At 53.1% G+C, this 24,121-nt stretch overlaps 1 protein-coding gene across 9 annotated transcripts in view; it reads left to right on the top strand.

The window, feature by feature from the left end:
- The window catches only part of CHD6 (chromodomain helicase DNA binding protein 6), a 98,453-nt gene that overhangs the window by 39,486 nt on the left and 34,846 nt on the right, over positions 1 to 24,121 (top strand). For 8 of the 9 annotated variants that reach the window (XM_071455512.1, XM_071455517.1, XM_071455513.1 and 5 more), the window contains exons 2-8: positions 2,243 to 2,298; positions 14,251 to 14,744; positions 18,328 to 18,466; positions 18,964 to 19,113; positions 21,894 to 21,959; positions 22,411 to 22,469; positions 23,282 to 23,399. In XM_071455512.1, coding sequence (XP_071311613.1) covers positions 2,266 to 2,298; positions 14,251 to 14,744; positions 18,328 to 18,466; positions 18,964 to 19,113; positions 21,894 to 21,959; positions 22,411 to 22,469; positions 23,282 to 23,399 — 1,059 coding nt within the window. In that variant the 5' untranslated portion in view covers positions 2,243 to 2,265. The remainder of the gene's footprint in view (positions 1 to 2,242; positions 2,299 to 14,250; positions 14,745 to 18,327; positions 18,467 to 18,963; positions 19,114 to 21,893; positions 21,960 to 22,410; positions 22,470 to 23,281; positions 23,400 to 24,121) is intronic. The other variant, XM_071455515.1, reaches the window with a different exon arrangement.

The raw sequence follows: 24,121 nt of genomic DNA, 5'->3' as shown, positions 1-24,121 counted from the left end.
AACGCTCGCGGCACTGGGACTTTGGGATCCTCCGTCCTGCCGCTACTTCTGGGAAGGACGTTGGAATGGCATCCATAGGCGATGGGTGTGGGTATCCATGGTGATGTATCTCCAGGGTTCGCCCACGGGTCACAGCGGTTATTGGGCAAGCCCAATGGAAGCTGGGTCGTAGGTGCAGTTTCAGAGCCAAGCCAGCCAGCCCTGGGAGGAGGCGCTCCAAGCACATCTGGGTGGTGAAGGACGTTTCGGTGTGCATTTGGGTAGCTGCAGGGCGCTTCGCGGCTGCGAGGGCCGCACGCCGCTGCGGTGCGGCTGTAGAGCCAGTGCGGTCGGGCATGGCTGCAGAGTGCTCGTCTGACACGGCGGCACAGCAGGGCTCGGTGGCAGACGAGGCTTCATGGCTTGACGTGACATCGCAGCGCTCGGCTGCAGCGCTCTCCGCTGGTGAGGCGTCCCAGCACGGGACGGCCTCGCGGTGTGGCACGGTTTCACAGCGCGACGCAGCTGCCTTGCCCGCCCTCCTGTCCCACGCGTCTGGTGCGACACCCCTGCCTCCCGCTGCCTTACCCAGTGCCCTGTCTTTGTGCATGCCTGAGTGGGCGGAGCCTGCAGCGTCCCCACCACCATCGTCCGACTCATCTTTTAACTGTCGCAGCAAATCCAGTACAAGTCTCTAGGGCCTTATAACGTCCATACTGTCCGTAGCAGTTTCCAGAGCCTGTTCCACAAGTCTCCCAGGGCTTTATAACATCCATAACAGCTTCCAGAGCCTGTTCCACAAAATTTACCCCTCATTCAGATAAAAAGAGGGTGGTCCATACCTTTATCACATGGTCTTCTTTCTTTCACTGAAGCCCATGCTCCTATGTTTCCTGGCGGCTTGTTCTATTTACAAAGGGTCTGGACCAATGAGGCTTTCCCCATCACTCTTCGCAGCTTTCTGTGCTGCTCGAAGCTTTACCTGCTGCTCCACTGGGAATACAATGGCTCTGCCCACTGCTCTCCGCAGCTCCACAGGCTGCAGGCAGCTTTCTCCGCTGCCCTCTCTTCCTGCTCTACCCGTGGCAGTTGTGGTATCACGTCAGAGGTCACCGCTTGTTGCAGTTTTGGAGACAGGCGCGCGACAGAACACACCAAAGTTCATGTGACAGCAGCCAAAGTTTATTGTTTGGCGCCTCCTTTTATAGGGGCTTCAAATTTCCTGTGCCTACACACCTGATTGGTTGGGATCTTAACACCACCCAGCTCACTGCCGATGATATGTCTGCATTTGTAATTAAGTGGGATTTGCTGGGGTGCCCTGTTTGAATTTGAATCCGACCTATCATTATCATACCCGAGGACTCGTTTACCTCTATTTTCTAACAAACTTAGGCTGGTCGAGACGTTATGGCCAATTTATCTGTGCAGCTTCAGACCACCTGTAGCTGTCACATCATGGTGCTGCATTGCCACGGGAGAAAAGTATGGGGACCTGGTTGCCCCTCGCACTAAGGTGCTGCTAAGAGCTGGACTTGCAACTGCAGCCCCTCTGATCAGGCCTGCTGTGGGGGACTTGCTTAGAAATGACCCCTCCCTCAGCCCATCCTCCCTGTGGGCTGCAAGGTGGGTGCCACTCATGCAGGGTCCTCCCCGCTGCAGGGGCATAGGCCTGGGGACACAGCCAGCCCAGCCCCCGCACTGCACCTGGGGCTGCTTGTGGGGAGACACGGCCCTTCTCCTCCTTGCTTGGCCCATCTTTGTCCCCATAGCAGCTGTTCCCTGGTCACGGTCATAGGGCTTGCAGCCCACGGCAAGTCCCCGCATCCTCTCCAGTCTATTGCTGCTGTCATTGCTGCTTGGCAGAGGCTGATTTGTTTACTTCCCTCTGCTGCTGCAGGGCTGGCAGCGTCCAACAAATCTCTCAGCAGGGCCTGGGCTGTTCCTGGGGCTCTGAGGAGATGGAGTGTGTTCTGTGCAAGCCCCAGACGTGCCGCTTCTTGCCGAGACTGTGGCTGCCATGTTGGTCTTGGCTGGTGGGTTTCAGGCAGCTGAGCTGTGGTGATAACTGTGGCTGGGCTCTTGCCGTGGCTCAGCAGAGCAGATATCCCCAAGCTTGTCCCCAAGAGTTTCATTCTGGCAGCTTTGTTGCTCTGAGCAGCCCCAGGGTAGGCTCAGCCTTCTGGAGGGGTGAATAGAAGGATGGAGTGCCTCAGATTCAGCAGTCTCATCATTGTGAATTTTTTTGTGTTGTGTCTTGCAGAAATAACATTCATCCCAGATTTGATGATAATGAAAATACAGAAAAAAGAAAAGCAGGTTTGTGACCCTCTCTCCTTCTCCCAGTTCAGCTCTCAAGGCCTGAGGACCATGTCCCATGTGGAAATTGTTGCAACTGATGTGTGGTGCGCAAGTGTTGTCTTGAATTTCCAGGCAGGGGTGCAGCTCAGGTCAAATTTCAAGGAGCTGAGCTGCACCCCAGAGTGGGTGAGCCTGATGGGACCATTGAACAAGGTGGGGTTTATCTTCAGCAGTGGAAATGCTCTTAATGCTGCCTCAGTCGAGGAACAGCCCTTCTTTTTGTCTTTAAGTCCACAATATTGGTTCTTGCTGTAATCTCCTCACAAAACCACGTTTGCTGTGATTGCTGCTGCTAACATGATACACCACGACTAATACCAGCTGGGAGGTTCAGGAAGATCATGTCTGGGAGCTGTGAGAGCTTGGACAGGGGGGAATTTTCTTCCCTTACTCAGAAAAAATCCCATCTCACAAAGCTGTCATTTCTGTATTGCTGCATTGGATCATAACAGCCTGCTGCTCCCAGAGGAGATTTATGAGCCAGTGGTCTCTGTATTAAGTGTGTGCAGGGGAAGAGCCTGACTGGTGACACTGTGCTGAGGGGAAAGGACCTGTTACAAGCATGGAGAGCCACTCTGCCTGTGGGGCTGAAATATAGCTGGTATAAAACAAATTGGTCTGCCTGGAGCTAATTTGTGTCCGTGCTGCTTTTAATGGGAAACCATTCAAGTGAGCACTGAGCAAAGGGATAAATCTGCTTGAGAGCACAAGCCTGTGCCATTTCTAACCAGTGCTGAAGCAGCATGTGATACTCAGGGCACCCCAGATCACACTGCCATGGCAGGCTAATGGGAGGAGGAAGGGAAGGAAGTGTTTTGAAGAGGTCAGTGTGCTGTTCTGGGCTTCCAGCAAGGCAAATGCTGCAGATATTGAAAGGTGTGTGTTTGGAGCACCAGTACTGTAGGAAGTAATGAGTTTAGCAGTGTGTCCTGAAGATACTGTGAAGAAGCAGAGCCAGCCTCAAGGTGAGGAAGAGGAGCAAGGGATCTTGGAAGGTCTTGTGTACCAGCATGGCTGGATTGCTCCAGATAGGGCAGAGCAAAGGCCTCTGGAGGAGAGCAGGATGCTTTGGGGTGTGGGTTGGTGATCTCCCTCCTCTGATAGCAAAGCCCAGGTAAGAAATTGATGCCACTCATTGGGCTAATATAGCATGTTTGGGTGTTCTGGAGTGGGATTACTGAAATGACATGGGGTTTAAGCATGGCAAAACCATCCTCCCCCACCATTTGGAGATTTTAGAGGGCTCAGCTGAAAATTGTTTTCTATAGCTGTTGCTGCAGATAAAATCTGGGAGGGAGATAAAGGCATGTGGTGTGAGGAAGGAGGGATAGAGTTCCAGCTGCTCATCTCCTGAGATCTCTAAGCCAGCAGCAGTCAAGGAGAAACCTTGCAGCATGTCATGGGGTGGGGTGCAGCATTCCCAAATGCAATGTTTGGAAGAAAGCCTGGCCAAGCAGGGCTCCTGCAGGGATTCTGGGTGCCAGGTTGAGGTGGTGAAGGGGTAGGTGGATCCCTGTAATGCTCAGATAAGCAGCACTGGGGGCAAAACTTGCATCACTCTGGACACCTGAGCCGAGGAGTGCCCACACCTTGTAAACAGACTTCTCATGGCACCAAGAGGGGCTGTTGCCTTCCATTGAGCAGTCTCTCTGGAGAAGATGAAATGCTTATGTGGTTCCAAGGTGCTCAAAAGTCATGTGTTTCCCTGGCAGCCTCTCACCTGCAGAAGCTCTATGTTGGTCATCATAAGGGTGTAGGATCAGGCCCATGGATGAAAAGGTTGGCAAAATGCTGGTACCCCTCATATTGGTGGGGGATGGCAGGATGTTGTGGTGTTGATGTGAGAGTCCTCAGGACAAGGTGAGAGATGAGAACTGACTCCCAAGTTCTCAGAAGGCTGATTTATTATATTATGATATTATATTAAAAGAAAATTATATACTAAAACTGTACTGAAGAAAGAGAAAGGAGACATCAGAAAGCTAGAACAAGAATCATAACAAAAACTCGTGACTGACCAGAGTCCCGACTGACCAGAGTCCCAATGGACTAGGACTGGTGAATAAGTTAAAACAATTCACATGCTGGGTGAACAATTCTCCAAATCACATTCCAGAGGAGCAAAACATGGAGAAGCTGAGGCTTCTCATCTTGCCAGGAGAAGAAATCCTGGCCAAGGGATTTTTCAGAAAATATCATGGTGACAGCAGGGGAACTGTCAACTGCCTTAGGGAAAAAATATTGGATGTGCTCTCTCCTTTCCCTAGTCTTTGGCTGTCCTAGGCCAGTGCTTTGTCTTCCCTTTGTCCACTGCCAGTGGATTAGGAATCTGGGCTGGAGAGATGGGGTCTCAAAGTGGGCTGTCTGGGAAGGAGCTCGTCTCTGTGCTCCCTTGGTGCCCCCTGTAGCAGTGCTTCTGTTCCTGTGCAAATTATGATGGGTTGGGTTACCGGGCACTGCCAACTGGTTCACTCATGTGAGGGGCTGTTGTTAGCAAAGGCAGGGGCTGTGTTTCCATAACTCTTTTTCCTTAGTGATGCACAAAAATCTGGTACATTTGTCATCAAGCTGTGACTAACTCGTGAAACCTGTCACTTGTCTCATGACGCTTACAAGTTTTCATGCCAGGGTGCCTTGTCTGCTGGTGGAGGTGGGACAGGACTGCCTGGTTACCCCCGAAAGCAATGACAAATGATGGATTTCCTTTGAGGGCTCAGCACCATCATTCCCTGGACCTTCTCTCCTGTCTGTGTCCTGCTTGTCCCTGGGCATTGAAGGGTCTTTTCTATTCTTTATTTCTGCCAAACTCTGACTTGTTAAATAGCCAGATAAATAATGAGCTAAAATAAATGCAGTTATCCTACAGTGCCTCTAAATCTCCTTATTCTACAGCCATGAAAATGCTCCCATCCTGCATGGACTGTGAGAGCAGAGCAGAATTGCATTGAGACAGAGAGGTGGAAAGTCCTGTGACCCTTCAGCCTTCTCCTGGAGGGGTCTTCTGACTTTCCAGCCTAGGCTTGGAAGTGGCAGGAATTGGTGGATCCCCTGCAGTCTGCAGACAGCAGTGGGAGGCATTGGGAACAGCCCAGGGCTGCAGGTATCTTGTGGCTGCTGGGCAGCCCTTGCAAGAGGGAGACCCTGGGAGCATCTAGGGGAGCTCTGCTTGCCTTTGCTTCAAGCCCTCACTGCATAAAATGAAGGACTTTCCTGAATTTTATGGGTCTGTTTATGTGAAAGAGAGCTTTGCTGTCTCATATCCTGCAAATGCAGCTGGGGGTTTTTACCAGAGTTCCCCGAGGCTGGGGCAGGCTCCTGAGCAGTGGTTGAAGCACGGGGGGTGGGGCTGTCCAAGCCCGAGGGCGCTTGTAGCTCTGTCCCAGGCTGTCTGTGGCCTTTTTTGTCATGGTGACACTGTCAGGTCTGATGACCCCCTGATGCTGGGGTGGAGTTTTGGGCACTCACTCTGTAAGGGTGAAGAGCAGGGGAGCAGTGAGCTGCCAGGGTGCCCTTCTCCTGCACACACAGCCACAAGTGCTGGGTCTCCCCCAAGCTCCGAGGGCTACACAGATTTTCGTCCTGAGTGGGGAGGACAGCCTGGACAGCCCAGGGCAGCAGCATTGCCCTCTGCCCCACCCATTCCCTCTGCTAGGGTGGTGGGGACATGTGTGCCCCCTGCCAGGTCTGGCCCTGTCACCGGACAGAGCTTCAGAGCTGTAATTGTTGAGAGCTGCATTGTGGTGGAGCATCTTGGGAACAGAGCCAGGCCCCACCTCCATTGCACACATGCCATGGTGACTGCAGAGCCTGCTCGGAGACATGATGGAAGGTGGCACTTGTTTATTTTTAGCTTCTTGTTGCATTGGATTAAGAGCTGGAAACAAGGGGTGCAGACACTGTGAACCTGAGCGCAACAGCCCATGCTGTACACAGCGCTGGTGGGGATGGGGCTGCTGGAGTGTTTGTGTTTGGCTCACCAGCCTGCCAAAACCCTCTCTGTGAAAGAAGCTGCCTGTTCTGCTCCTGTTGGGCTCTGCAGCCAGCTGTGTGGATAGACTGGGCTGGAGGGGCCAGCCTGACCATCTCAGGGAGGCAGAGCTGTGTCGTGCTGCCCATCCTGGAGTGGCAGGCTGGCTGGTGGCTTCGGTTAGTGCTGAGGGGGAAATTGCCAAAGGGGGATTGTGTGCAGCCCCCAGGCATCAGTCTCTGCCTAAAGAGCATGGAAACCTTTATGACCCCTGCAGTCAGGGTCCCTGTGGACTCTCCTCATACAGAACAGATCTCTGTGGGGTTTGATACATGCCCTAGACCCAAATGCAGGCTTCTGCAGAGCTCTCCTGGTGTGCTGCAGGAAAGCTTGGCCAAGCATGCAACAAACAGGGCTTGAATGGTCCCAGCAGCTGGGAGCAAGGTGGCATGTGCTGCTGGCTGTGGTCACACTGCCTGGTGAAGCTGTGTTGTGTGGATGTCGTCTGAGCCTGGTTGCCAGAGGAGGTGGATCTGCTCTTGCTGTTGTGACCATTGGAAGAGCTCATCTGTGGCCTTCTTACTAGACAGAGCTGCCGTTCAGATCCTGAGGCTGTGGCAGAGCTTTGCTCTGCTGGGAACACTGCTCTTGGAGAGGAAAGCCTGCAGGATGGATTATGGGCTGGGCATGAAGCTTTTGGTCTTTTCTCCTTCCCGCACCCAAACTCCCAAACTCATTGGATAGTGCAGGGTTTGGAATATGGATCAGGCTCCAGCACCCAGCAGTGTGGATGCAACATCTCCTTCATCCCCATCACATCTCCTGGCAGTGCTGGCATGTGACTTCTACCATGTGGGTCCAGAGGAGCTTCTCTGCTCCTGCCTCTCACAGTTGTTGTTGTTATTGTTATTATTATTATTATTATTATTATTATTATTATTATTATTATTATTGCTGTTGCTGCTGAAAATGCATAAGCTGTGTAAATCAGCACTTCCTTTTTGGGGCAGCAGTTCCATCTTTCTGCTGTTATTCCCCTTGAATGTACCTGTTGTAGGCAGGTGAGGCTGTGGGTTTTGTCCCTGGCTCACCATGGGCAGTCCCACTGGCCTTGCCCTAAGCAGGTTTGGAGCAAACACTGCTGAATTTCACTGCTCCTCAGCTGCCATGCATGTGCCATGTGCCATGCTGTTAACTGTCCCTTTGCATGCCTGTGCACCCAGCTTTGCTGGGGGGCTTGCAGAGGATCCAGGGTGCTGTGTGAGCCTCGTGGGTTGGAGCAGCCAGTGCATCCCACAGGCTCAGCAGTCTGGGGGAGGGAGCTCTTTGAGTAACAGGGGCAGGAGCTGCTTTGCCTCCTACCTCCTGGTGGTGTTTTCCACCAAATCCTGAATAAAAAATTGGCATTCAAATTGAGACTATAAATGAAACAAAACAATTTTAAGTTAAGGAAACACACCACACCATTAAGGCCCACCCTGACCTTGGCTTTGCCCCAGAATGGGGTCTTACAATTATAAGTGCACTCTGTTAGCCTCCGCAGCTCTCTGGGGAGGTTTTAAACACTTTTTTCTCCTGGCTTTCTATTTGACAGTAGTTAGACACATGGACCAAGACTTCCTGCTCCAGCTGATGCTGAAGGACTGTATGAAATGTAATTTATAGAAGATTCCTCTGTGAATAAAAAAAAAAAAAAATCACAAAGTGTATTCTGGAAATGTGAATTTATTACAATCATCACCAAAAAAAATCCGGTGGAGAGACAGTGCAAACAGCATAGTTCTAGGGATAAAAAGTGTTCTGGGGAAGCAGAGCGTGCTTGGATTGTTTTACCAGAGGTTCAGAGATGGGCATCCTCTACCAAAATGTGGAAGTCATCATCTTTACTTCTTCTCCACTCCAAAATACCCAGAAACAACAAAGCTGCTTGCTTAGGGATACATGTAAAATGAGTATGTAGAATGGGCAGTTGAATGGAAAATTATTTTTCTATTTAGTTTAAGAAAGTGATAGTAAGAAAAAGGATGCATACTCTGTGAATCTAAAAGTAACCCTGTAGCAAGGCAGGGCATCACATTAGGAATCGCTGAAGACATGGAGTCTAATAACAGATCTTTTTCCAACTCTTTTGGGATTTAAAAAGTCTTTAGGAGGAGTCACAGAGTAAATAGGGTGAGATCAAGTGAGGGCTCATGGAAAGTGAGTGTTGGCAGAACAGCTCAGTTAAATGGGCTCTCTACCCAGAGCCATCTCTGATGCCAGAGGCATCAGAAGATTGCCCTTAAAGGGTGTGGCAAAGACATTTTTGAACAAAGTCCCATAAGCCACCTGTTTTGAGGGTCTTTACTCTGGAATTGTAAAGGAACACTGTGAGATTTGGGAATTGCTAATAGTGTTGGAGCCATCACCCATTAGGGCCATGGAAGGGGAAAGGGGAGTAAATGTGAAACTAAAGGTCAATAGATTCACTTAGGTATTGAGTAAATAGTTAGGAACTATAATAATTAAGCACTTTGTTTCTGAAAATACTACACTGGTGAATAGTCAACATGACTTTTGCAGAGCAGAGTTAGTCCTTGCAATCTCTTGGGGGTTTTAAAGATAACTGGCTCACAGAGCTGAAGTTGGGCTGGCCTGGTGCAAGGCTCATGGGCTCCCAACCAGCAGCTGAGGAGGTTTCTCACCAAATGCTTGTAAACACATGAAGTGTTGTCCTGATGAAAGGTCTTTCTGTAAAATAGTGACTGGTTGAAGCCAAATACAGGGAAGATGCTGCTGCTTTCACAGCACAAATAGGGGAAGAAAGGTGCTGGTTGATTCCTGCAGTCACCTGAGCTGCTGAAACGGAGAGGGAGGCTGAAAAGTTGAGGAAAGTCTCAAGATGCTCCTGGTAGTATGGGAGAACCAGCCATGCATGTGTCGTCACTGGGGGCTGTCCCTGCTCCTGGAGGAGACTGCAAAGCACTGGCAGAGTTTGGCATCTGCCTACAGGTTGTTCCAGTGTGCATTCCGTGGTTTGTAAAGGGAAAAGGAAGAGAGCAGAAGCCCTCGTACTATTCTGTGGTACCTCTGATGCTATGTGCTTCCTACTGCCACCCCACAGGCAGTGGGGTTGGAAGAAGCTCTGGGCAGGATAAGACAGGTGGCCTGAGAGCTGGCACAGCCTACCTGTGAGGAGAGGGTGACGTGTCACCTATGCCTTAGCTGGGCCAAGAGAGCTCTGCAGGAATGGCAAAACTGAATTGTACAGAGCATGTGACAAGGAGACCCCCTCACACCTGAGAAGTAGAAGCCACTTAGGAGGGCAGCAGGCTTTAACCAAAATTAATGGTTTTCCCCAATATCTTAGGAGTATTACCTAATGAGTACTACAAAGTACTGAATGCCCCCAGGTGCATTGGCACCCAGGGTTACAGGTGTGGGTGCAGCCTGTGCTGGACCAGCCTGGGCAGATGGCATACAGAGATACTGCCTGCCCTGCCCCACCCCTGCCCCCTCAGGGTCAGCATTGCCCAGAGCAGCTCCCAGCTGCTCGGAGCAACCCAGAGCAGCCTGCCTTACCCTGCTGCAGCATATCCCAAGGCTGTGATTTGCCAGGTTTAGGCTCCTGCATGTGTTCCTCTCCTGCGAAGGGGATCTGAGTATGGTGGTATGTCAGTGCTGGCCATGGCTGCAGACACAGTGACCAGTAGCCCAGTCACAGCAGTGGGCAGCCTGTTGGCTCATGGACACCTGCATCTCAGGCCACTCAGGTCAAGGTTGCTGCTGCAGCAGAGTTCGCTGCAGTGAGTGCTGTGTCCCCACCAGTGTGATCCCGGCCCTTCAGGCTGTCACCCTTTGGAAGCACCCTTGTGGCACAGGGACAGCAGCCGATGTTCCGGCAGCAGCTGCACAGGGACACTGAGCTCCTGCCTGCCATGAGGAAGCAGCCAGGCTGCTGCAGGCAGAGCACTGAGGGTGCTTTGGAGCCATGCAGGAGCACAACCTGGCTCTGCTTTCTTAGGCTTTTCCTGTTGACGAGAAGCCAGGATAAACTGAACCTCATCGAGGGGTAGTAGAAAAATCCCATTCCCTGGCTCGTGGCAGTGCGCCAGGCTCTCACTGCAGACTGTACTTGGCAGCAGAGTCCTACATGCATGGCCAGAGCTTGCTGTGGGCTTCAGGAGCATAACATGAAGCATTCTCCCCTCAAAATAGACCAGCTTTGGGAGTATGGTTTCTGTGCTGACAGCACTTGGAGGGAAGCAGCCTGGTCTCCCTGCCTCTCTGTCTATGTGCTCCCTGTGTGAGCCCTGGCTGTGTGCCTGGGTCCCACAGGCTGGCATTTGATGGCCTGTTTGTGGTAGGGCCTGCACCAGAGGCTTCTAGTTGCTCCGATGGAAGCAGTCACTGCTGACTGGGACCAGCACTGTTCCTGGGACACGGCAGGCTGGGACACCTGATGCCCACAGGGATCCCAGGCCAAGGTGCTGACACTGAGTGTTAAGGGAAACAGACTTCCAGCTCTTCAGGGAGATCGTCAGTGGGATTCCCTGGGAGACTGCCCTCTGGGACAAGGAAGTGGAACAGAGCTGGCAGATCTTTAAGGACATCTAGATTGGGTATCAGTCCCAGTATTGGTCCAGACCGGGGCAGGAACAGATTGAGAGCAGCCCTGATGAGAAGGGTTTGGAGGTGCTGTGGATGAGAGGCTGCACACGCCCGGCCGTGTGTGCTGGCACCCAGAAACCAACCATGTCCTGGGCTGCATCAAAAGAAGTGTGGGCAGCAGGTCAAGGGAGGGGATTCTGCTCCTCTAGTCCCCTCAGGTGAGGCCCCACCTGCAGTGCTGCATCCAGCTCTGGAGTCCTCAGTGGCAGAGAGACACAAACCTGGTGGAGCCAGTCCAGAGGAGGCCACCAGGTTAATCAGGGGGATGGAGCACCTCTCTTAGGAGGAAAGGCTGAGAGAATTGGGTTTGTTCAGCCTGGAAAACAGGAGGCTTAGGGGGTGACATAATTGCAGCCTTCCAGTTCCTAAGGAGGGCTTAGGAGTGGAGTGATACCAAAAAGAGTGATACCAAAATTGTCTGGATAGAAACTTTGTAACACAGTTTTGAGTATTAGAAGCAGACATTCTTTATTGCAGCATGCTGGTCACTCAGGGGGATCCTTCCTCCATTCCAGTGTTGGGTGAACAGGGATTTTATCATGCACACTGATTACATGTTCCCACACATACACATACATATACATATACATATACATATTACATATATCCCCGCTTCCTTGGCTTTATTTTACATAGTTGCACATCTTACCAGAAGTCCTTACACGGTTCTTTGGGGTCCACTTGGACAACTTCATTTGGGATCCAAATGGACAACTTCTGGTGTCCATTTTAGGTGGCTGTTCCTCAACCCCTGCTTTTGAGTGAATGCAATATCGTTGTTTTGCCTACTTCTACTCTGTCAGCCTTGTAGAGCTGAGCTGGCATCCTGCTTGCACTTCACATGATTTTTGTTTGCCTAAGTTGCATTCTTTATCTATTTCTACAAGGCTGTGCTGTTGTGTTCTACTGTCCTTGACAAAAGTAAATGTTGTTCTGTTCTACTGCTCTTATCAAGTGAGTAAAATGCTGTTCTGTTCTACTGTCCTTATCAAGGGTACTACATAAAGGGAACTTACAAGAGAGATGGAAAGGGACTTTTTACAAGAGCATATGGTGACAGGACAAAGAGGAATTGATTCAAACTGAAAGAGAGTAGGTTTAGATTAGATATTAGGAGGAAATACACAATATATATATATATATATATATATAATATTAGATATTAGGAGAAAATTCTTTGCTGTGAGGGTGGTGAGGCACTGGAAGAGGTTGCTCAGACAAGCTGAACAACCCCATCCCTGGGGGTGTTCAAGTCAAGGTTGGATGGGGTTCTGAGCAACCTGGTCTAGTGAAAGTTGTCACTGTACACGGCAGGGTGTTGGAAGTAGATAATCTGTAAGGTCACTTCCAACCCAGGCCATTCTATGATTCTAAATTGTTACAGCTGGTCCCCATCTTGCAAGAGCTGAGGAATGCAAAGGCTGGGACTGATCCTGTTGGGCAGCCGGTGGTCTCAGAAGCAGCATCAATAGTGCTGATTTTCTCCTGGTCCTGAAGAGGTTCCCTTTAATTCCTAAAGTGCCCTGTGATGGCTACTCCATGTAGCAGGATGGCTGCTCCCCCATCCCAGGCTGCAGGGGCAGACAGCAGCAGCAGCCAGGGCTGGAGGTGGCTGCATGTGGGGAGGGATGGTGGTGCAGCCTGCTTGACCAACACCAGCCAAGCCTGCAGCCCCACTCGTGGGTGGCTCCAGGGGCATCAGGGGTCTTTCCACTTGCAGTCTGTTTCATTTAATGCTGCCATCTAATCCAAATCAGAAGTTCAAGTGTTACAGAGCACCCTGTGCCTAGACAACCCTGGATGGGCTCTAGCCCTCAGCCTGTAAGTTGTAAAGATTTGCATTCTCTCCCACAGCTCTGAGGTGTCTTGAGGGACTGGATGGTGCTGAGGTTCTGCAGAGTGAGGGCATTGCTGCCAGAGGCACTGGCACCTCCATCTCAGCACCAGGGAAGGGGCTTGTGAAGGAAGCAGTACCCCTGGCCTGGGGCAGCTGTGCATGTGAGGTGGCAGGGCAAACAGTGCCCCCGTACCCACAGGCAGAGGAGATACTGCCTGGCACTTCCTGGGCCACTCACCAGCTGCCCCACAGGTTCCCTACGAGGAGCTGACACCTCCAGGCTGTGGGAAGGGCCCATGTCTTGTCTCATGGCACAGCCACCAGCCCCCAGTTGCAGGATCAGCTTTCCAGCCCCGGTCGTGCCGCTGGGCCTGGTCTGGCACTGCCCTACCAGCCCCCTAGTGATGAGCAAGCCCAGCAGTGGCCACTGCTTCCCTCTGGGCATGGCTGAGCCGTGTGTTAGGAGGAGCTGGGGCACTGGGGATGGAAACTGACCGGTAGAGCAGCTGAAATGGAGCCTGACATGTTCCTCTCCCCATCTGTGCAGCACACAGCTGGGCCTCTGCCTGCTCCTTTGTGCATCCCTTGCTCTCTCTTGCTCTGGCAGCTGCTGCAAGGGATGTTTCCAGTTCCCACTGAGACTTGTCACCCACAGCTCCCTTCCCTGGGCTGTCCCCTGCCTGCCCTGCCAGCCTGGGCTGCTCTTCTGGAGTGAAGGCTGCTGCACACTGAGCCTGGGTCCTCACAACAGGCACTCCTAATGCTGCTCGAGTAGAGTGGGGCCCTCGAGTGCTGCTGTGGCCAAGCATGCCCAGGAGGCTGCTCAATTCCTTTCAGTGTTCAGTGCTGGAAAGTGCACAGGAAATGAAGGAAGTGCTGAAGGAGGAAGAGCAGCTCTTCTCTCCTGGCCTGGAGGGAGCCCTGGCACACAGCAGCTTCTGTGAACAGTGCTAGTCTAACCCTTCTCTTCTGCCTCAAGTTCTGCCCCAGATGGACCTGGGAACCCTATTTTTGTTTCTGTAGGCTGCTAGGTATCCCTAATTCCCTCTCCTTGCCCTACTGAGACAATCTCTGGCACGGGGCAACAGGCAGGAAGTGCTGTGGGTGCACAGGTTGCTCTTGACTTAGCCAAGTGAAGTCTGGAGTGTTTGATCGAAGGCAGAACAGTGTTTGAGGCACACACTGGGGCCAGCCACCTCGGCTTGGACCTGCATGGGCTGGGGGGAGCCAAAAGGCCTCTGTCTGTCAGCCTCTGTTGGGCAGAGACGGCGGGGGGTCCATCTATTGAGCTGTGTCTGCTCATGATGGCTGTTATAGCCATGGTCCCCAAATGCTGAGGGATGCTGCCATGCTGCACTGGGTACTTGGAGCCTCGTGGAGCTGCAGTTCCCCCGGGGCACCTGCTGTTTGTAGCTGTGCCATTTGCTTCACCTGGCGCTTTGCGTTCTCTCCGCAGCCGCCAAGCTTGAAAGCACTGAGCCTCTCCCCAATGTCGTCTGCCTGGGAGTGCAGGACGCAGGACACCTTTGCCAGCAGTGAAGAGCAGGACGAGGTGCCACACCAGGTGACAGTGACAGCCACAAACACAAGTGGCCAGTGCCAGTGCCCGAAGGAGGAGCCCAATGGGGCTGCCCAGAAGCGGACAAGCAACCAGAACGGGATGCAGGACAGCGGGGGCACGGGGGTGAAGAAGAAACGGAAGAAAAAGGATCTGGGAGAGCAGGAAGGGGGAGATAAAGCAGCTGTGGAGGTGAAACCAAAGAGGAGGAGAGAGCCTAAAGAACCAAAAGAGCCTAAAAAGGTGAAGGAGTCTAAGAAACCGAAGGAGCCCAAGCAGAGGGAGGCGGCTAAGAAACCCCGTAAACCTCGGGAACCCAAAGCCCCGAAGGAGCCTAAAGACAAGAAGAGTGGCTCTGAGCCAGCCCCCAGATCAAGATCCAAGAAGAGCAGGTGGGTGGTGGTGTGGCGCTTTCCCTGTGCCTGCTGTGGACAGGGCTGTGGGCTTGCATGAGCTGCATCTGGGAGAGAGCAGCACTGGGTGTGCAGGAACTTGGTCTGAAGGCTGGATGTGCTGGTTGGGATGCCAGGATGAGCTCTCTGGCCATGCAGAGATGGGACAGGCAGGTGCTGTTTGGGGGATATGGCCCCGTGATCGAGATCCATAAGAGGACCAGAGAGTCTTGGCCTCTCCTTGGTCTGGCCTTTGTGCCGAACATCCTGGGGAAAAAGGGACTTAAGGGAGATGTCCCACCGGGACAGTGAGGTACTGTGTGGCAGAGGGCCTGTCATATATGATTTGGGGCCTGGGCAGAGGGTATGTGAGTGAGAAAAACCTGGCCCTGGACTGTGTGCAAATGAGACTCTGCACACCCAGGGCCAGCAGCCTGCCTCCCCTTGGCTTGGGTTTGGGAGGATGGTGGAGCAGATCCCATCCCCTCTCCCTCTCCCTCTCCTGGAAGACTTGTCCCTTCTGGCAGCTGTGGAGCTGTGCTGACAGTCAAAGCCAGCAGTGGAGGGAGGCCTGAGGACTCCCTTGTCCTGCACAGGCCAGCACCACTGCCTCTGGTAATTCCTCAGCCTTTTAATTAACAGGCCGGTTGGCCAGAAGCTCTGGTTTCTTTTTAATGGAGATTGTGTGCAGGGAGCAGAGCAAGTCTCAAGAGCACTGATTTAGTTTGGTCTTCCAGAGCCCTCCTCCTTCAGAGCTCACTGAAAGCCAGATCCTGGAGAGGCCATGGCTGTGGAGCTGCCATTGGGGTGGCCTTCGGTGCCATTGGTATGGGCTGGTTATGGACAAGAGGAGGTGTGGGTTGCTCAGCAGGATGAGAGCTGGGTGCCATGTCCCCAGCAGATCCCTGAGCCGTGCAGTGCTGTCACTTGTGCTCTTCTCGAGCCCAGGGCTCTGCAGATGTTCGTCATGAGTTGGTGAGCCAGAGCAGAGGGCTGGGCAGGCGGATGGGCAGGATGGGCGGATCAAGCGGTCACTGTTGGGAGGTTGAGGGAGGGGGAGGGCTCCTCCAGGCCCCAGGGAAGGCTGCAGCAGAGGGATAGAGGTGGAGAGGGAAGGAGATGGGCTGCAGGCCGGGGAGGGAAGGATGAAGCCCATGTGCATGCAGCATTGCACCCCAAGAAGGGTCCTGGGATGAGGGATGCCGCTATCTGATTTTCCTAATGACACTTCTGCTCCACCAGTAAGGACCTGCCATGCAGGAAGTTCACAGGGATCTGCCCCTGCAGCAGGGGAAACTACACCAAAGCAGGGGAACCCAGGGGAAGAGCAGGCCATGGAGGTTTGTGAAGGCATTAATGGCTCTTGTAGGTCCTTTGGCTGCCAGCAGTGCCTTGCATGTTGCTGACCATTACAGACAGGGCAGCCCATGACTGTGCAACCTGTTGTGAGTAGCTGGTGGACACATCACCCTGGCCAGAGATGGGGCTTGTGGCAGGGCAACCCCAGCTGCAGATTTGGAAACCCTGGCTCTGCTACTTGGGCACAGCAGGTTCTGGGCATACCACCGGAGACTGAAGGGCAGCCAACTTGCTGTGCTGAGTACCAGGAGAGCCCCAGTGGAGAGGCCACCTTAATGCAAACCACACATTGTAATATAACTGTAACGCATCATGCAACCAGAAGAAACTGTGTGTGGGAATCTGGGAGTTCCACAAAGCTCTGTGCATTCCTTATGCTCTATCCCAGTATAGCCTGAGCCTGTGGTGCTTCCTCCCAGTCATCTGTGCTTTCCAGGAGGGCCTAGTTCCAGCTCTGCTGCTTGGAAAGTCCAGCCCATGGGATTTGGGAGTGCAGTCCTCTTTACAACTTCCCTGCCTCTGTAGCCCGTCTTTGAGCCATTTTTCAGACTTGCTTTGGGCTCTGGGTCCCAAAGCCACCAGCAAACCCCCCTGTGTGAGGGATGGCCATGGGTGTCAGGGTGGAAGCTCTGCAGGGAGCAGGGCTGTGTATCTCCCTGTGCCCCCTGGCCATGTGGGGCTGGGGAGGTGCCTGGGGGGCCCTAACAGCACAGGAAGGGGAGAGGTGAGCAGCAGGATTTGCTTAGTTTGTACTCTGTGCAGATGGAATGATTGCTGTGAGTCCTCTTAAGTGGCAGATAATGGTGGCATAATTTCTTCTAAATTATTTCTAATCATAGTCAATGACTGACTCATGAATGAAGCAGTTGCTAATTGTGACTTACAAATCAATATCTTGGGAGTTATTGCTTGGTGGAAGCACTGCTCACAGAGCATTTTCAGGGCCTCTAATTTAGGCATATATGCATGGCCATGGCATTTTTGGCCTGAACAACAGATTTTTACCTTTATTTTTCACTAGTCACAGGCAAGCAGAAATTTTTCTTATCAAATGGAGTTAAAATCTTGACATTGCTTTGAAACTAATGGTTCCTCTGCCACTGTGCAGATCTGGGATGTGGAGGGGATGAGTGGTGGGGCTGGAAGAGAGGAAGGAGGCATTGCTCAGCTCTGGGACATGCACCAGCTCTTTGGAGCCATTCCTTTAACAGTATTTGTTGCAGAGGTAAAGGATGGACTGGCATGCTGGGAGCAGTTGTTTTTTTTGCTGTGGTGCTCCCTGGTCCTGTTTCCTTGTGCAGGCAGAGGTGCAGGTGGCCCTTACCCTGAGAACATGCCATGGGTCTGGGCTTGTCTTTCCGTGTTTTTCAGGAAGGTGGTGGGATTCATGGGCACAGAGCCCAAATCCCCTCTGTGACCTGAGCATGGAGAACAGTTGCCTGGTGGGACAGAGCTTCCCAGCGGGCCCTTGGAGTGGGCAGTGACTGCTGTGATGGGCCATTGCATCTGTGGGAGTTGGATCTGCATCCTCCTGTGTCTGTGGCGATCACAGGGCTTAACTCCCTCCAGCTGGAGGCTCACACCAGTCTGCTCAGCTGCCTCGGGAGGGGGCTCAGTGCTGTGACTCAGGAACACAAACTGTGAGCTGGAGTAGCTTGGGCTTGGTGTAAAGATTTACTGGGGTCAGGCAGAGCTCTGTGGCACAGGCAGGAGTTGGCCAGCAGTGTGGCCAGTGCTCCTAAGACTGGACTTGAAGGTTCTGTTCCAGAGTGCCAGGATGCCTCTGAAGCTGCTGAACTTTATTTCTGACTTTGGTCACCACAGGATGTGTTTGGGAGCACTGTGATCAGAGCAGGCACCTTACTGCCTTGGTGTACTGAGTTTGGTGATGGAGAGATTCTCTTTGTGCCTGTGCTAGACCCTGTAAGCTGAACCCCAGCTCCTACAGCCCCTGTGGGGTTGTTCCCTTGGCTGGTGGGAGCACCCAGCCTCCACATCAGGCAGGACAGGTGGACCCTTTTATCCCAGTGTTCTGGAGCTGGATGGAGAAACATTTGGTGTGCTTAATGAGCATCAATGACTGGGGATCCCCAGTGCTGGGGGAGGTCCCAGGAGCCTGGAGCTGCATCTGGGTGATCCAGTGGCAGCAGTGCTCTGTGTGGAGCCTGCTGCCTCTCTCGTGGGATCCTCAGGACATGATCTAACTGTCAGTCTGCCTTGGCAGCAAAGACACCCCTGTGGAGAAGAAGAAGAAAGGGAAGAGGAAACATGAGATACCAGTGAACAGTTTGGATTTGGATCAGGATCTCCAGAGCCCATCTGTACAGAGCCCAGAGGAGTCTGTGGAGTCAGCTGACAGCCAGGTATGTCCAAAGCCCTCAGCTGGCTGCTGGTGGGTGAAATCCTGGCTGCCTCTCAGTGGGACCACAACAAGGGCCTCTGTGCACAGGAATCAGAGCACATGCTCAGCACTGTGGTCAGCTTCTGTCAGCCTGAAATCAGCTGTTGGCCCAGGGTTGCATGCACACTGCTTCCCTGGGCCCTGCGTGTGTCAGCCTTGAGTGTCCCTCTGCACCACAGCTCTGGGCAGCTCCCTTTCCTGGCCAGCACAGGGGGGCTGCATGCCCTGCATCTCTACAGGGCTCCTCTACCTCACGTCCTGGGGACTGGTGGGGCTCTGGGGATCAGAGTGGGGATCTCAGTGCTGCAAGGAGTGCCTGTTCTTCCTACCACCCCCATCCTGCTGGGGCCTGGAAGGAATTCTGGCAGCCCTGGGGCTTTCTCGCTGCCACTCAAGCAAGGAGGAGGTATTTGGTCTGTCCGTGCCTCCTGGCACTGCCCTTTTTCCTCCCGTGTACAGAAACGGCGCTCAGGACGGCAGGTGAAGAGGAGGAAGTACAATGAGGACCTGGATTTCAAGGTTGTGGATGATGATGGCGAGACAATTGCCGTGCTGGGAGCTGGGCGAACCTCGGCACTCTCCGCCTCTACTCTGGCATGGCAGGCAGAGGTAGTGCTGGGGTGGGGCTGGGGGTGTGGGACTGGGGGATCTACCTCGTGCACAGTATTCCAAAATGTCAGTGCTGAGGCTTGAGGAAGTGGTGGGTCCCAGCTTAAGGATGGGGTGGGAGAGCGACTGTCTGGGAGGGTTCAGGCTGGCTTTTCAGGAACTGTGAGATGGACAAGAGGCATGCTGGTCCAACTGTCCCCCTCCTGCTTGGAGACTAAGGCCTCTGGAATGTGTGACGCAGCTGGACATGTTCTACCCACTGCCCATGCCCACCTTTGGCTTTGGTCTCTGTAGCTCCTGTCCATGATTGCTCTATTATTTTGTTCCTGCCGGCTGAGGGCTTTGTAGGTGCCATGTCATAATTTTCTGCCCGCATTGCTGCTCTCCATCAGTGCCTCAGAGTGTAGTGATGCCAGCCTGACCCTTGCCAGCTGAGCTGATCTGCTGGGCAGCATGGCAGGGATCTGGGCAGCGTGGCAGGGACTACCCAGTGCCACTGCGGTTTGGGCCTTGCTGTCCTTCTGCCTCTGCCCACTGGTTCAGTGCTGGCTGCTCCTTCCTGCCTTGTCTGTGACTGTGTGTTGAATCCTGCAGCTCTTTCCATCTTTCTGGTCACTGACAAAGCTGTCAGATATTAATAATGGTCACTGGTTGTTTTCATGGTGTTTCTGTTACCCTCTCTAGTCCCCTCTCCCCAAGGTTTTGGTGGGTATTAGCTCTGTTGATAAGCCCTGACCTGATGATCCATGCCTGGCCTGGGGCTGCCACACACCCACAGAACATGCTCCAGCGCTGCTTCAGCTCTGCCTGAAGCTGTGTCCCAGCTGGGCTCCTGGTGGTCATCTCTCCAAGTGAGTTTTTCAAAGCAGCAGGTGTGAGCTGCCTTTGACATCTGTCCATGCTCCCACCCCGTTCTCCTCTCAGTCCTAAACTTCCATCTCAGTTTTTCCTGCTCCAGATGGGTCATTAAAGCTGATGTCTAAAGCAGCCAGGCTGGATGGTTGCTCTGAGGCCTGCCCATCCTGCCCAGCTGAGCCTGCCTGTGGCTGCTCCCAGGAACTGACAGCAGGACAGGATGTGAATGTTGCAGCCTCAGGGCTGCTTTCTCGGTGGCCTGGTCTTGCAGCTTTCCCCCTGCACCCTGGCCAGAGTCCTAAACAGCTCTTTGGGCAGTGCAGGGCTCCTCCAGCAGCCTTCAGATAGCCAGCAGTGAGCCACTGATCCACAGACCAGTGGAAGCCTGTGTAAGGGCTGTGGATCAGCATGGGAGCTCCCAGCTCCAGGGCACTGCACTGCTGGATGGCCATGTTCACACCAACCCTCTGTGGGAGAGTCAAGCAGAGCCCAGCAGTGCCAGGGCAGGTGCTTGAGCATAGGGGAACAGGCACTGCACAGTGACTGGCAGGAGCATTTCTGCATGCTCCCTTCAGCTGTCTTAACCCAGTTTAGGGCAGAGTTCCCCAGACAGGGCAGAAATCCTGCTCTGGGCCTCAAGATGGCAGCCAAGGAGCCCAGGCAGAGCTGCTCTTCCCTGCTCATTGCATTGTGGTGCTGGGTTCAGCATCCTGCTCTGCCCTCAAGAACATTGCCAAGGCAGCAATCACCTCTGAGCTGGGGATGGAAGGGTTGCTGTGGCCGTGGGCATGGTCTTGGCTTTCCCAGACACTTCGGGATGAGTGGTGTGGGGTGCCCTGTCTGTCCGTCCCTAGCCTGCCCCATGCCATTCTTTGAGAGACTTTCTAGTCTGCAAAGTGACACCTCAGGGCTGCTTTGCCTTGGCCCATACTCTACCTCTGTTAGAAGGGAATGAACAGAGTCCTTCTGTTTTCTGCTCTGCACTTGACTCCTTCTTCTGCTGTACTCTCTTCTAGCCAAAGCAGAACTGATATTTCTAATGCTCAAGCAGGCTCCATGATTTTGGTGTCCCTCATCTCCCCTGCATCTTCTTCTGTGGGTCTCCTCTGTAGCACAGACAGGCACAAGTCTGGCTCTCTTGTCCCTTGGCATTTGGCGGGGCTGATCCTGGCACAGCTACAGCCAGGAGAGCCTCCACCTCCCCAGAGCTGGCAGCAGGACAGCATTAGGGCCACCTGCAGCAAGCCTGTGCTCAGTGAGAGGAGCTGTGCTGAAGCCCCTGGGTGCCAGCAGAGGGTATCTGTGGGTAGAAGCCTGCAAAGAGAAGGAGGCAGCACTTCAAGCCTGCCAGGAAGAGCTGCATGGAGAGAGATGGGGTGAGGTGCTCTTGCCCATGTCCTGTGGCCATGGGCAGATGACAGCATGTGAGTGACATGTGGCAGGGCCTGACAGACATGCTGCCTGCTCTCCAGGGGCCCTGGGGCCACACAATACTATGGGGCTGTATAACTGCCAAGGCATGACCAGAATGTGGCATGGGGAGTGCCTTGGAGCAGGAATGTGCATATTGGCATAACTCCTTCCTTGAGTCCATGGGCAGAAGTGCCCAAGCTCCCTCCTCTTCTGGGAGACTTTCCACTCTATCTGGCTGCCCTGGTGTAGCTGGAAGGACCCACACAGCAAACCTGACACTGCTGTGGCCTGGCTGACCTGAAGAGGACAGGCAGAGGGTGAGTGTAGCTGGGCTGGCAGCACCTACACCCTCACACCCAGCAGGGGCTCCCCAAGCACAGCTCTCCTGGCTCCCAGTGCCAACTCTGCCTGGCTGGGGGACTGGGAGAGGAGCAAGCAGCTGTTCAGTGCTGGGAGAATGCCAGGGGTGTGTGATGAGCCAGAAAAACAGAGCTCTCGTTTCCTGTCCCCAGGAGCCTCCCGAGGATGATGCCAATATCATTGAGAAGATCCTTGCCTCCAGGATGGTGCAGAAAGAGGTGAGTGGCAAAAATGTCAGTGGGGCTAGAAGTCGCTGAGCAGAGGATAGGTGGGACCTGGCTGCCCTGTGCAGCAGGGACACGAGACAGCAGCAGTTGGTGCTCTTGCTTCTGTGGTGGGGTGCTGGGGTATGCCCAGACTGGCACCTTTCTGAGCTGTGGATCAATGTGATGCCTCTCCTGTCCTGGGCACCAGAAAGCCTCTGAAGAGTCTGGCCTGGGCTGTTGCCCAGAAAGTGTTGGGAGTTCCCCATGCTCAAGGGTGGTCTCGTGTCGTGTTCCCCAGGGCTACTGCACCTCTGGAGCAGCAGCACAATGAGTGCCTGCCTGTCCTCACCATCCCTGGGGCTCAGTCCCTGGAGCCTGTGGCCAGGCAGGGGGTGGCTGAGAATGCCCCCCCAGCTTCTGCACAGCCTCTGACTGTCACTGACTCTCCTTCCCTTGGTTTCAGGCTCATCCTGGAGGCCTGGCATTTGAGACAGAGGAGTTCTACGTCAAGTACAGGAACTTGTACGTGCAGTGTTGTACTTGTGGTGCCTTTTTCTGTGGGCCCTGTGCATGCAGGAGCAGGGACTGTGCACTCCCACCTCTGTCCCATCCCTAGCTGCAGCCCCAGCATCCCTTTTTCCTATCCCTGTTGATGCCTTGAGAGGCTACCTAGAGCAAAGGCTGGACAGTGTTAAAGGAATAAAGTAGGGATTTATTAAAAAGGCCTTCAAAGGATACACCTTGGGCAGTTCAAGAGCCTGGCTGAGGCTACACCCTAGATGGATGATGGGGTCATGAGTTTCACACTTTTATAAATTTTGGTCCATTTATATATTTTGGTTAATTGTCCAATTACAGCTTCAGGTTATGAAGTCACATCCTCCCAGATTGCTCTCCTCAGTTTGCTGTTTACACTTTTTGGGCCTGAAGCTGCAATGGGGTCATTGGTTCTCAGGCTGGAAAAGGATTGTTTTGTCTAACTAAACTGTGAAGAGAATTTGCTAGCACTTTCTATGAAGTTCAGAGTTATATACTAATGCAGTACAGAATCTGCAATAAAAAAAAATAAAATAAAATACTGGAAAATATTAAAGCTAAAACTTAAGGCACCACTGTCCTGAGCCAGCTGTGGTGGAAAGCAGAGAAGCTGCTGCAGCTTCAGTGCTTGGTCTTGGCCTGATCCTGGGGCATGGCTTTCCCCAATTTGGGTTGGCATAGGCATAGGCATGGACTGGGCATTCTCTGGATCACTGGGAGATCCATGCTGCTCTGTGTGGTGGATGGTTTGGGACCAAAGGCCTCTTGGTCACATGTTGATTTATTTCCCCCTGCAGCTCTTACCTCCACTGTAAATGGGCAACTCTGGAGGAGCTGGAGAAGGACCCCAGGATCTCGCAGAAGATAAAGCGCTTCCGGAACAAGCAGGCTCAGATGAAACATATTTTTACAGAGGTGAGAGTGGAGCACAGTGAGCAGTGGTGCCTGACTCTGAGCCCAGTGCCATGGCTGAGCAGGCCAGGAGCTGCCCCTGACACCTTGCTGCCCAGACCTGTCTGTCTCCAGGGCCAAAGGCAGCAGGGCTGGAGATGAGGGTCCATGACTGTGCCCTGGACACCTCTAGTGTCACTGGTGGAATTATGAGCATGGTGACGAGTGTCCCTTGCGAGGCAATGCCAGCTCTGGAAGAGTTGCTTGGTGGTAGAGAGGGCAGCATATAGGGCTGGAGGTGCTTCTGTGGTGGAGCAGAGATGCTGTGGAAGAGAGGGAGCTATAAATATCTGGGCTTAGGGCAGCTCCTGCCTGCTCTGCTCTATAAGCAGATTAATCTTGCTTAGTATGAAAGGTGTTCTATAATTTATCTTGTTGCTCCAGAGATAGTTGTTGGATCTCCTCAAACTGTCCCTTACAAGTATAAATCAGGCCAGTAGGCTATGAAAATTTCTTCTTTGTAGCTGGAAAGCTGGGGGTGTGTGTCAAATTTCTCACTCACGAGTCTGTTTGGGGTCTTTCTCAGGATGCAAAAAAAAAAAGCATGTGTTGGAACACTCTGTACCACCAACAGTTCAGCAAGGAGCACATGCTCTTTTCCTGTAACTAACTAGGGCTTGGGGAGTTGTGAGTGTAGAAGCCTGATTTTTCTCTTTCCCAAGCCCAAGGCCATGTCTCTCCAAGGA

This window comes from Agelaius tricolor, unplaced genomic scaffold (genome assembly GCF_023055355.1).
Source record: "Agelaius tricolor isolate 1412-34295 unplaced genomic scaffold, bAgeTri1.0.p SCAF_49, whole genome shotgun sequence".
NCBI lineage: Eukaryota > Metazoa > Chordata > Aves > Passeriformes > Icteridae > Agelaius > Agelaius tricolor.
This window is presented reverse-complemented; position numbering and strand designations above follow the sequence as displayed.